The 14,062-nt window shown below is 34.2% G+C and overlaps 1 protein-coding gene across 1 annotated transcript in view; it reads left to right on the forward strand.

Moving 5' to 3' along the window:
* GNAT3 (G protein subunit alpha transducin 3) overlaps positions 1–14,062 on the forward strand; it is a 55,871-nt gene that overhangs the window by 18,715 nt on the left and 23,094 nt on the right. The window contains exons 2-3 of the mRNA XM_005550379.5: positions 927–969; positions 6,676–6,817. Coding sequence (XP_005550436.1) covers positions 927–969; positions 6,676–6,817 — 185 coding nt within the window. The remainder of the gene's footprint in view (positions 1–926; positions 970–6,675; positions 6,818–14,062) is intronic.

Consider the following 14,062-nt stretch of genomic DNA (forward strand, 5'->3'; position numbering starts at 1 on the left):
GCTTGAACCCAGGAGGTGGAGGTTGCAGTGAGCCGAGATCATGCCCCTGCACTCCAGCCTGGTGACAGAGTGAGACTCAGTCTCAAAAAAAAAAAAGAAAGAAAAAAAAAAAAAAACTGCAGTGAGAGACCACCTTACACCAGGTCAAAATGGCTATTATTAACAAGTCAAAAAACAACAGATACTGGCAGGGATGTAGAGAAAAGGGAACACTTATACAATGTTGGTGGCATGTAAATTAGTACAGCCTCTATGGAAAAACAGTATGGATATTTCTCAGAGTTAAAAATAGGACTACCATTTAATCCAGCAATCTCACTACTGCATATGTACCCAAAGAAAAATATATTATTATTTTTAAAAAACATTTGCACTTGTATGTTTATTGCAGCACTATTTATAATAGCAAAGTCATGGAATCTAAGTGTCCATCAATGGAAAATTAGACAAAGAAAATCTGATATATATAATTGAATCCTACTCAGCCATAAAAAAGAACAAAATCATGTCTTTGATGTCTTTGGCAGCAAATGGATGGAACTGTAGACCACTATCTTAAGTGAAACAATTCAGAAACAGAAAGTCAAATACCACATGTTCTCACACATAAGTGGGAGCTAAACAGTGCATACACATGGACATACAGAGTAGAATGATAGACAATGGAGACTTGCAAAGGTGGGAGCACGGGCGGGGGTGAGGAATGAAAAAAATTACCAGTTGGGTACAATGTACACTTTTCAGATGATGGGTAAACTAAAAGACCAGACTTCACCACTATGCAGTTTATCCATGTAACAACTGCACTTGTACCCCCTAAACCTATGAAAAAAATTAAAGATTATCCATGAAAAGTGATAATCAGTTTTTAATATCTATACAAATTTGGTGTATCAGTTAATAATATTCCTCTTTTTATGTTGCAGGAGCAGGAGAATCTGGCAAAAGTACTATTGTTAAACAAATGAAGTAGGTACACATCTGTCTCAAATGTTTAATATTTGATGTCTGTCCGTGTGTTTGACCATTCTTAAAATACATGCTTTTGTAAATGCTGATTGACAGTCTTTTCTAAATCATGGATTATAACAGAGTGGTCACAGTTCTGTGCAAATATAGCTTGTATCCTTTAGCAGAAAGTGTAGCACTTGAATAATATTATAATTTCCATTTTTTTAAATGTGCCTCTCAACAAGACAAATGCTTAAAGCATTATGTATTACTTATATTAATCTGGGTATATCAAGGGCTTTTTAATGTGATCATTAACTGTAAATATTTTAAAATATGTCAATCAATGATGCATTTGTATTTTTAATCTCATTGGTATTTTTCCTACCTGGGAATAAAATGCTTAATTACTACCATGAATTTTAATGTATTTTTGCATTTGTTTTCTCTACTTTTTCCTTTTTATAATGAAATAACTAGATCTGAATTCCTTAATAAGGAAATAAAGAAAACCAAAAAGAATGCAGTGTGTACCTGAATAAAATGGTAATTGACAAGTAAAGGTAAATGGGTGAAACCTCATGGCTTTGTTACTACTAGAGAATTTTAAAGGATAATTGTTGCTAAAAAGAAGTAAAAGAAGCAGCAGAAGAAACAGAAGCAGAAGCAACAGCAGCGGAAGGAGGAGGAGGAGGAGGAAAGAAGGAGGAGGAGCAGAGAGGAGGAGCGGGGAGGAGGAAAGAGGAAGAGGAGGAAAAAGGAGAATAAAGAGGAGGAGGACCATGTTTGAGTGTATTTTTAAAGGATATGTTAAAGGATCTTGTTGTTTGGGACATATTTTAAGAGGGAGTGATGCCCGCCAGTCCATAATGAAATTGGTTCCAATCTAAGCCACTGTTTTCCTTTTATGTGATAATGTCATGTAAGTTTTATATCAACCAATATTTAAGCTTCACTTATCTGCAACCAAACGTTTGATCTTTCCTACTGTTTCTGAAGAACAGAGCTCCTTTATTCTGTTCCCTGGGATCGTACAATTTTTGAGTTTTTAGGACCATCCTGGCAACTAAGTCATCATTTATAACATTACCACAGTATCTGCCTGCTCTTGCCTCCCAGGCTATGATCATGCTTGAACCTTTCTTATCTTTTTTCATTTCTCCATTCTCTGTGAGCTTAAATAAAGAAAAAAAAAGACCAATTATTTGGCTACGTAAAAATTAAAACTTTTAAATATAGTAAACCATAAATAAAATTAAACCAAAATTAGAAAACTAGAAAATATTTACACTAAATATGATAGATTAATAATTGGTGACTAGTATATAAAGGCCCACAGATTGCTAAGTAAAACAATAAGCCTCCCAATATATATAAATAGGGATAGGCTATGAACAGAGAGTATAGAAATGATAAAATTCAATAGATAAATAATGTATTTTAGTGTAACCTCATTAATTATAAAAATTAAAAATCAAATAAATAATGAGGTAATTTTTCATTGTAGTAAATTGACAAACAATAATTAAAAAATAATGTTACCCAATAAGAATGAGATTTTGAGAAATGGATATTTTTAATTGCTACTTGTAAAATTATATATTACAGAAAATTTATAAAAATAATTTTAATATACATAGTAAGCTGGGAAAATTAAAATTATTGATCTAAATATGTTTCTGAGAATTGTCAAAAATGATAAAATATGCAAAAATGTGAAAATAATTCAAAAATATAAAATATAAAAGCCTGTATAAAAGGCTTATATCACTAAGATAATGAAATATGGGATAGAATAAAGTACCACAAATTAAAATAAAACATAAGCAATTAGGTTGCAAAGTTACAGGAGTATTCATTCTTCATTTGCAATATTATATAACTATTACAAATCATGTATTAATCTCATGTATATGAGAAGGTTTAAATATGTGGAAATGCTATGTTAACTAAAAAAACAGGTTACAAAATTGCATGAACATTTTAAATTTTATTTTATTGATTTAATTTATTTATTTGGGAAAGGGTCGCACTCTGTCACCTAGGCTGGAGTGCAGTGGCACAATCTTGGCTCACTGCAATCTCCACCTCTCAGGTTCAAGCAATTCTCCTGCCTCAGCCTTCTGAGTAGCTGGGATTACAGGCACCTGCCACAATGCCCGGCTAATTTTTTTTTGTTTTGGATATTTTTACTAGAGTTGGGATTTCACTATGTTGGCCAGGCTGGTCTCGAAATCCTAACCTCAAGTGATCCACCTGCCTTAGCCTCCCAAAGTGCTGGGATTACAGGCATGAGCCACTGTGCCCAGTGCATGAACATTTTAACCTCAAGTATGATCAAATAGATAATTTTTTTAAATGAAAGAACATATACCAGTGTTCAAATAAATTTTCTCTCAATAGTGGAATTTAAAATTCAAAGCACCTTTGCTTTTAATATTGTTAGGCTTTTCACATTTTCTACAGTGAGCCCTTCTTTTATTATTTAAAAAGAGCAAATTTCCTTGTTCTGCTTTATCTTTCCTTTTTTCAGTAGAATTTCTGTAAAAAAATAATCAAAATTTGCTCTCTTTACTTTCCACTTTCCATTTTCAGCCATTTTCATCACACTTTCACCTCTGGTAAGTTGTAGAAGTTGCCCTTACGAAGATTATTTATCATGTCATCTTTGAATAGTAATTTTATTTGAAGTCTCCTTAAGTCCTTATGTTAATTCCATATTACATCACTGTTCCCTCTTAGTATTTTTCTTCAGCTTCTTTAGAACTCTTTCCCAGTTCATCTAACTCTATCTCCTTTGTTCTTCTAACTCTATCTCTGACTACACTTAAAATGTTAGTGTCTCTACTGTACCGGGAGACACTGGCACTTCTCTACTTACTCTGCACCTTCAAATGAAAACTTCCAGAGTTCTGTGATTTTCACCGGAATCTTCAAGCTGACTGTTTCAGAGTATTTCTTTCAAACTCACACACTTTGTCTAAACTAGGGAGGCAGATACATCTACTGCTATATTGTCTGGCTAGGTCCAAATCAGAATAAACATTAAACCTATCTCCCATCTGGCCTCTATTGCCCTAAAATTGATTACAACACCACCAGCCTACAACGCAATAAATCTCAGCGTAGTTATACTAAGCCTTCACCCTTTCACTAAGTCATGCCACATCTACACAATTGGTCTCCAAACACATCATTGATCTCCATTGGTCATCATTTCTGACCTAGATTAATTCAGTATCTTCCTCAGGAGCTACTACCTCCCTGCCCTTCCCTTCATTACATTATCCACACTGCCATGAACTGATCCACTTAAAGCTGATTGTATCTCCTGAATTCAACTCTTCACCCATGCTATCGAGATCAATCTCCTTGCCATGGCACACAAGACACTGGAGTCCAGTTCTTGCTGATGTCTTCATCCTCCTATCCTATAATTTCTCCCCTCCTACTTCCTGCTTCACTAATGCTGACCTTTTGTAAGTCTGTAGACTAGCACACTATAGAAGGCTGAGCTTCATGGCTAAGATCATGGACTGTAAATCAGATTGTGTTTGTGGTCCAGCTGTACCACACACTAGCTGAATAAGTTGGGGATATTTGCTTAATTTATCTGTGCTGATATTTCTTATTTATAAACTGTAGAACATAATTGTATCTACTTTAAAGGGCTTATTGTCAGAAATATGAAGACAGATGAAGTGCTTACAACAGTGCTTGGCACATATTGAATGCTTGAAAATTGTGAGCATCTACTTGTTCATATTGATCTTTCTGCCTAGAATGATTCTCTGCTCTTTTGATCATCTAGGAATAACTATCCTTGAACAATTAGCTGATTATCACTGCTTCCAAGATGTCTTCTTTGATACCTTACACCAACTCCTAGTAGAGTTTATCACTTTTTATTTTCTATAGCATCTTACTATATGTAGCGTTTGGTCCTATACATTATCATAATGTTCAAAAATCTCTTTATATGCTCTGCCTTCTTATAACTCAGTACTCTTCAACCGAACTTTGTGTGATGATAGGAAAGTTATCTATCTTGCCTTAAAATATGGCAGCTGCTAGCCACGTGTGGCCTTAGTAGCCACTTGAAATGTTGATAGTGTGATGGAGAAATTAAATTTTTAATTTTATTTAATTTTAATGAATCATCTAGTGACTAACATATTATACAGCAGTGCTGTAGTCTATGGTTTGGGAAGGAGGGACTTATATAATGTATTCTCTTTACCACATAACACAGTATGTCACAGAAAATGCCCCGTGAAAGCTTATGAATTTCAACAGACCTAGGAACCAACTCTGCAGTTGGAGTGCACTGTCTCACAGAAATTGATATATGCAGCTCCTGGAAAAATGATGTTGTTTAAAGTCCCACTTCAACTGGACATTTTAACATCTGTTTTTATAATTTTTCTTTGTGATAAATGTTTCTTCACTTCTGATAGCAGTCAGAACTTGTTTCATGAAGAACACCTAAGTACCCCACGTTTATTCACAGTTGCCATTTTAATAATTAAAATAATTTTCCAAGTTCAATTTGACAGAAAACTGGGATTTCTTTAGTAAACTTATTCTTGATCTATCCATAAAGACATTTTACTGCATTTTTTCTACAGTCTTTGTCTACTTTATTTACTTAAGTTATTTAATGATTCAATGCAGCAAGATAGACATGACCATGTTTAACATAGAAGTTCAGCAATGATTTGTAATCAAATAAAAAAAACAACAAATAACAAATATAGGCCCTGCTTTTACTTCTTTCAGTTGAGATTTCTTGTATATGAAGGTTCTAATATCTTCAAAGACATTAAAGAGGCATTTGTGCTCTTTTCCCCTCTATGCTAAAGCCTTTATACGTGTAGACACAATATAAACATTTAGTAATATGACATCCAAAAAGACGCCTAACGAATACAAAGCACTTCAAGACAATTAAAACATTATAGAAAGGAACAAAAACAATTCTACAATAAAGATGCAAAAATACGTAACTGGCACATGTAATGACTTTAGCTTTTGATAGGTAAATCTATTTTAAGCTATTATTCCAAAACTTCTAGTAAAATCTTGAGTTTGGCTGAATGAGTGGAAGGTAGAGAAGAGTTCAGCCAAATAAAATGTCAGGCATTTCAACTTTTATAACTCAGTGGCACGTACACAGATGGAGAACTGACAAGAGATTTAACACAGGGCAATTACCTGTACTAAAAAAGATGCCTTTGTTGATGCTGTAAATAGAAGGAAGGCACTCCTATTTTCCAGCATGATAGGAAAAGTCATGAATGTTCTAAATGACTTAACTTCCTCTAGACATCAGGTTGTGGACACAAGGCCAAGTTTCAAAACTGTGAATATATCTTTGTCCTGAGAATCTATAATTTTTTTTTCTTAAAAACAAAAACAAAAACAAAAAACAGGCTTTCTAAGTATAATGCTTATGATTTACTCGTTTCAGAAAAGTATGTTAAAATAACAAATCCTAAGTCCTTTTGTATTTATCATGGTAGCCCAGAAAGAAAATATTGTATGAATGACAATGATAATGAAAGTCCAAAGGCATAAAATTGTTTAGATTTAGCATATACATATGGTCAAAATTCCTTTTTAATGAAAATATACTATAATTGTATTCAAGTAACTTATTTTGATGTGCTTTAGTGTTACAATCAATTATTCAACTCACAGAAACTTTTCATGTTTAAATTATAGGATCATCCATAAGAATGGTTACAGTGAGCAAGAATGCATGGAGTTCAAAGCAGTAATTTACAGTAATACATTGCAATCCATCCTAGCTATTGTGAAAGCCATGACTACCCTTGGAATTGATTATGTAAATCCCAGAAGTGCAGTAAGTATGCAAATAATGACAGCTGTATGTCCTGCAATAGAGTTTGAGCCACAAAATAAGAGGACTTAATAAGTTCATAGTATTAATCTATACCCAAAATTTAAAAATATGAAACATGAATTTTGAAACATTAATTATGTTTTGTGTAAGATTTCTTATTTTCCTTGAAGTGAAACTTTTTTACTGTATACTGTTATTCAACATTAGTTGTTTTCCTGAGGATTAAACTTAATATCAAATAATACACCATAAGAAACAAAAATATTGTTTACGATTGCTAAATGCAAAAGTTTATGGCATAAACACAATTTGCAATATCTCTACATTAATTTTTTAGTTATGTCATTTCAAAGAGACTAACAATGTTTAATAATAACGCAATAATTATGATTAATGTTTGATGATGATTACAAAGTCTGCGTGGCAACAGGGAAATGATTATAATGCTAAGTTTTTTAAAAAAGAATTCAAATTGTAGGAGCAAGCAAATGGTTGTATATTAAGTATATTCAAGTAGTCATAGTTCTGTTTGTAAGGTAACAACAAAATTATTTTCTCCCTACTTTATATTTTGCTATATAGTTATTTTATATTAAAATATATTTGAAATCCACTTACTTTAAAAGTTTATAGGCAAATATATAAAAATATTTGGCAAATGAAACTTACAGTATTATCCAAAGAACCATAGTTGACCCCACCCAAAAAAGAGAAACTGAGTAGAATCCACAAGAAGAACTCACCTATTTCCATATGTCCCCTCCAGGAGCAGCTGGGCATCTGGTTACCTCCAGAGGATGCCAGTTGAATGCCTACCAATGTAATTCTTGGAAACCTTGCTATAGAAACAATAAAAATAGAGAACAAAAGCATAGTAAGGATAAAGAAAGAGGAGTCATTTGAACTCCCTCAACCAGCTTAGTGGACCTTGTAAATGGCCACTGGATCTTGTAAATGACCACTAGAAATCATTACAATTAAAACAAACAAACAAAGGCGGCTTTTCCATGCTCTTAATGTAAAGAAAGGGGAAATCCCCCTTTTTCTTGTCACTTTTCTTCAAAGAACAAAGAAATGCTAAGTATGGTCTTCAGGCAGATAGTTTATAAAGCGAGGAGTCAGATATTTTACTGATTCCCATTTCTAGTTTTCTCCACAGTTTGCTCCAATCTATCTCTCTGGCTACAGTTTCCCACTCATGTGTAAAAGGGGAACTTGATGTTCCCCTTCCCGAGTCCAAGTGATCTCATTGTTCAGTTCCCACCTATGATGGGTGCTGACGAGTTGATGGGTGCAGCACACCAACATGGCACAAGTATACATATGTAACAAACCTGCACGTTATGCACATGTACCCTAGAACTTGAAGTATAATAAAATAAATAAATAAATAAATAAGGGGAACTTGGAGGAGGTGAACTCCAAGATCCTTTTATTCTTTATCTCTCTATGACTTAGTGATCATGTTCTTATTTAAGTGTAGTTCAGTTATGGATCTGAACCTTGGCTTTTTCTAAGATACTAGGATTTTAAATTGACTCTTAAGAGACAACATAGTATAACCACCTTAATTTAAAAAACAAGGATCAAAGAAGATTAGTTGGTTTACATTAAGTAGCTAGAGTTCATGGCAAAACCCACTTCTCCTGGATTCCATTATAGTGCTTTTTGCTTTTAAGGGATTTAATGATTAGAAATATTTTATCTTTTTATCTTAGGCAATAATAGTCACTAAAATAGATGTACCTTCTTAATTCCTTTGAGAATGATTTAATGATGTTTAAATTTGTAGATGCAATATGGTATTCCATGCATTTGTGTCAGAGAAGTTGGAAATCACCTTGCCTATTGCTACTTATTTAATTATACTGTATCCTTCATATGACCCAGAGTTTGTGAAACAGTGATGCTCTGATCACTAAAGACCTGAGCTTTGACCTGGTGTGGTGGCTCACGCCTATAATCTCAACACTTTGAGAGGGTGAGGCAAGAAGATTGCTTGAGCCTGGGAGTTCCAGACCAGTCTGAAAAATATAACCAGATCTTGTCTCTATTAAAAAAAAAAAAAGGAGAAGAAGAAAAAAAGGAAAAAAAATTAGCTAGGCATGGTGGTGTGTACCTGTAGTCCCAGCTACTTGGGAGGCTGAGGTGGGAGTTTCACTTGAGCTTGGGAGGTCGAGGTTGCAGTAGAGCTGTGATGTTGCCACTGCACTCCAGCCTGGGCAACAGAGCAAGACCCTGTCTTGAAAAAAAAACAGAGAGAGAGAAATGTGAGATTTATTAGTAAAAGTCTTAGTGGTTTGACATACAGGGGAAGTGAAAATAATAAACTATACACATTGCTGCCATCATGCTAATTAAAAATAAAAGTACAGTTTATTCAAACTGTACATTGAATGGTGTAAATAGAGCAACTTAAGCAGCACCTAGCCATTGCCATAACTTCTCAGGAGTACCTATGTCCTCAACTATCAGAACACCACAATTGTCAGGCACAACATAGTTCATATTTTTATTTCAACTGATGTAAACTCTAGCAGTTTCAACTGCATTCTAGTACTTGATTTTGAGATTAATATACTATGACCTGTTTAAAATTGTTTATTTAATAGATTGATTGCTAAGCACTACCTACATGTGACTTTCAGAGTTCTGATTAGCTCTCAATTATTTATACAAGTACATATGCTTTTATACAACCATCTGCACATCACCACACAGATTGCCAAGGAGAGGAAGTTCTGATAGAAAATTTATGTGAGCTTTATTAGTCACTGGGTCTATAAGTTTGGACAAGTTAACCTCTCTAAACTTCAGTGTCTGCTTCCACAGAATATTATGGTTTTCCTCCTTGAGTTACAATCACTATTAAAAGAGGAAGCAAAAACATAAGAAATCCACTATAATACAGAGTATTATAGAATGAAAATTTTCAATAAATATTAGGTATTATTATTTTTCAATACTTGTTTTGAATATAGGCTCATTAAAATTTATGTAGTGAAATCTATGCATCCAACATCATTTGAAAATATTATTTTTTATTAAACTATTTATGTGGTAGACATTTAGTTGGATACTGGGGATGTAGTAAGGGCTCAGCAGTAACTGAGATGAAAATAATATTTGTCATCAAGAGAGGAGAGTTTGATGTTTAACAAATAATTACAAATGATATGCTATTTCAAAAAGGCTGTGCAACTAAATGTGGAGCTCCATCCTTGCTGAAAGAAGGTATTACTAAGAAGGGGAACACTAACATTAAATGCGGATAGAAAAGAACTAATTAGTTTGGCTTTGGAAATGAGTTTGTAAGTTCTATTTGATATCTACATATGTAAGCAATTACAAATGTGCATTTGAAGCCCAAAATAGACACTTTGTCTAGAGATCTAAATCTAGGTGTTATTGGCATGCCGTTATACTATGGCATATAATTCATACTAAGAAAGTAGGATGGAATAGATGAAGCACTTAGATTAAGAAGGGAAAGGTATTAGGGATAACAGAGTCTAGGGAAGAGTGTTAAAAAACAAAAACAAAAAAACCACCACAATATTTTCTGCTCACTTGTTAGGAAAAGAAAACTTCAGGGGAGAGGATAGAGGAGTAAATGGAAGTCAGAAGTATGAAATCACAGAATTCAAGAGAAGTGTTCCAAAGGGAATTATCGACACTGAAAGGTCTTCAGAAGTCAAGAAAGGAGACTATTAAATAGAATCTATTGGATTTAGAAATATGGAGCCATTGGGAATATAGTGAGAGAGATTTCAGAAGAATGGTGGACTCCTACTCCTGTGGAGAATGTGGAAAAATTAGAATAGGCTATTGGAACAGTTAAGGGCAATATTTTTAGGACCTATAGCCAAGGAGTAGGAGAGAGATGGGATATGTAGTTAGAGGGGAAGCAGCTAAATGGGGCTTGTTCTCATTGGTTGTGGCTTCGTATTTGATAGACTTATATTTCATAAGCATAAAACTTGAAAAGAGGGTTAAACTGAAGAAACAGGAAAGGAGAAATAATGAAGATACTTAGTAAATAACTACTTATCATTTTGCATATTATTATATCCTATTTTGGAGCATATAGAATCCACTCAACTGACATAAAAGAATGCTGAAAATTATAACACTTTTACTACATAATTTGAGTGGTGTTGTAATCATCTTGGACATAGAACCCTACAAAGTAAACTCTACAATATGAACCAAAAAGCAGCACTGATTCCTCAAGATGTTCTACAATTGAAGTTCTGTGATCAAATCCATTTGGTATATATGCATACAATAACAACTTGGAAATTTGCGACCAATATTACTACTCAAAGATTCTGAAAACCCAGTAGCAACAAAACATGGCATTTTTAACTTAGCGTTTCTCACAATTACTAAGTAAATGACATAGCCTTCCTTTCTTTTGATGTTTTTTCCATGATCTTTGGAAATACGACTGTAGGGTTCAGAATAAGTTCCACAAAGTTCTAAGACCACCTGGGATACTTAATATTAATGATGAAGGTCTGAGTAATCTGCAGGGAAAACACATATTTTATTTTCTATACCATGTAATCCCAAAGTTATACAATCTTAAGAGAATGAAGATGGGTTGACAGGTGCAGCAAACCACCATAGCACATGTATACTTATGTAACAAACCTTCATGTTCTGCACATGTATCCCAGAACTTAAAGTAAAATAAGAAATGAATTAATAAATAAAAGAAATATTCTTTAAAAAAAAAAAAAAGAGAGAGAGAGAGAGAATGAGCCATTCCAGGCCCACTGTAATTCCCAAGCCTTTCCAAATACCTCATAGGGAAATAAAACTTATTTGGGATGCCACTCAAATCCACAGGTTGTTATTTGAAAAATGTAGCAGACAGGATGATTAGAGAAGGCTTCATTGAGGAGGTGGTATTGGGAAGAGACTTGAGTGAAAAAGGAAGTGAACCACAGGAAGGACATGGAGGGAACAACCGTTGAAATGCGCTGAAATGGGGGCTTGGTGAGTTCAAGAAGCAACAAGTTGTTCAGTGCATCTTGAGTCTTGGGATCAGGGAGAGAAAGGGAGAAAGGAGGGAAAGAGGGGGTCAAAACATGTAGAGCCTTGTGAGTCACAGTAAGGGATAAGGGATTTGGGTTTTCAGTTTTGAGTTTGGTGAGAAATTACTAGAGTTTTAAAAATATAACAATAAAATAGTAGGACTTAAGTGTTCAATCAGTTTGGCCATTATGAGGAAGATAACTTTTCGTAATACCTATACATTTTGGTGTTATATATTTTAAAAATTCACATTTGATGGATAGGCTCAAACCCTGAAAAGCTTTAAAGAATTTTAAATTTAAAGAATTATTTAAATTATACCAGCTTTTCAATAAGCACAGAAGAACATCAAGAATTGAAATACACTATGTTCAATAAAGTGTTATTTATGGTTAAAAAAATAACAACTGTATATTGCCAGAGATTCTTAATGCAGTCAGAACAGTTGCATCACCTTGAAGCTTTTAAAAGCTACCTTTGCAGAGCCTGACATGCAGATTCTGATTCATTTTGTTTAGGTTGCAGTTCTGCTATCAGCATTGTTAAGGGTATACCACATGCTGATGATGTGCAGCCGGGATTGAAAGTCCTCTCCATGGGCTCCACCTATGCATGCACAAATTTAAAAGTAAAAGGTCTGGAGACACAAAAACCAACCTGATAGGATAACTTGCCTTTGTGGGAGGTAGTAGGATTGAAGTGGTCAAGGGAGATTTTGTAACATTTAAGTGTTTAGAACTATATTCATCATACCTCTACAAATAAAGTATATTGAAATTTAAAATAGAACATTTTTTTAAAAAAGGAAGTCCAGATGTGGTGGTTCACACACACCTGTAATCTCAGCACTTTGGGAGGCCGAGGTGGGCTGATCACAAGGTCAAGAGATTGAGACCATCCTGGCCAACATGGTGATACACTGTCCCTACAAAAAAAAAAAAAAAAAAAAAAAAAAACGAAAAAAAAATCAGCTGGGTATGGTGGCAGACATCTGTAGTCTCAGCTACTTGGGAGTCTGAGGCAGGAGAATCGCTTGAAAGTGGCAGGTGGAGGTTGAAGTGAGCCTAGGTTATGCCACTGCACTCTAGCCTGGGTGACAGAGAAGACTACGTCTAAAAAAAAAATAAAATAAAAAAATAAAAAAGTAAAAAAGAAAAGAAGAGAAAAAGAAAAAAGAAAGAAATGAAACAGTGTGTTTGGTTTGTAAAGCTATGCTGACAAGATGTATAATTTTTCTTCTTAGGGATAAAACTGTGTAGTGGTTGTTTTATTGAATCATTTGTTCTAAATAGCACTTTAATAGTGGAAGGAGCCGATAGCATGACGCTAGCAAAAGTGACCAGAGCATATTTCACTGAACTTGCAGTATTCTTTCATATCCATTTAATAGAGAAATGGGGTTTTAAAAATCTATCCTGTGCTGATGCAGGAAAACCAGGTTGAGACTTGATTTGGCCATTTGTTGACAAAAAAGCCAAACGCTGTAAAACACTTGAAGAGATTTATTTTGAGCCAAATGTGAGTGCCATGACCCATGGCACAGCCTCAGGAGATCCTGAGAACATATGCCCAAGGTAGTTAAGTCATAGCCTGATTTTATACATTCTATGGGGATAAAAGTTACAGGCAGATATCAGTCAATACATGCAAGGACCAGAAAGGTAGGATAACTTGAAGCAGGACCTTCCAGTCATAGCTGGATTCAAACATTTTCTGATTGGTAATTGGTCGAAAGAATTAAGTCATTGTCTAAAGGCCTAGAATGAATAGAAAGGAATCTCTGGGTTAAGAGGTTGTGGAGACCAAAGTTCTTATTATATAGATGAAGTCTCATAGGTGGCACCCTTAGAGGCAATAGATGGCAAATATTTCCTATTTAGACCTTTAAAAAGTGCTAGACTCTCAGCTAATCTCACAAGGATCAGAAAAGGACTTGAAAAAGGAAGGGGATTCTCTACACAGTGTAAGTTTCCCCCACAAAAGACAGCTTTTATTTTATTGTTATTTTCTTTTATTCTTTTATATATGCCAAAAAATATATATTTGGCAATAAAATAATTTATTTCAGGGCCTGCTCTATACTGGAGTCAGGTTGGAATTTGGAATCTTATTGCTATAAAGAGTCAGTTTTATCAGTCCTAAGATATCTGTTTTAATGTTAATGCTGATGAGTTGTGCCTGAATTCCAAAGGGAGGAGGGCC

Source organism: Macaca fascicularis, chromosome 3, assembly GCF_037993035.2.
Source record: "Macaca fascicularis isolate 582-1 chromosome 3, T2T-MFA8v1.1".
Taxonomy (NCBI): Eukaryota; Metazoa; Chordata; class Mammalia; order Primates; family Cercopithecidae; genus Macaca; species Macaca fascicularis.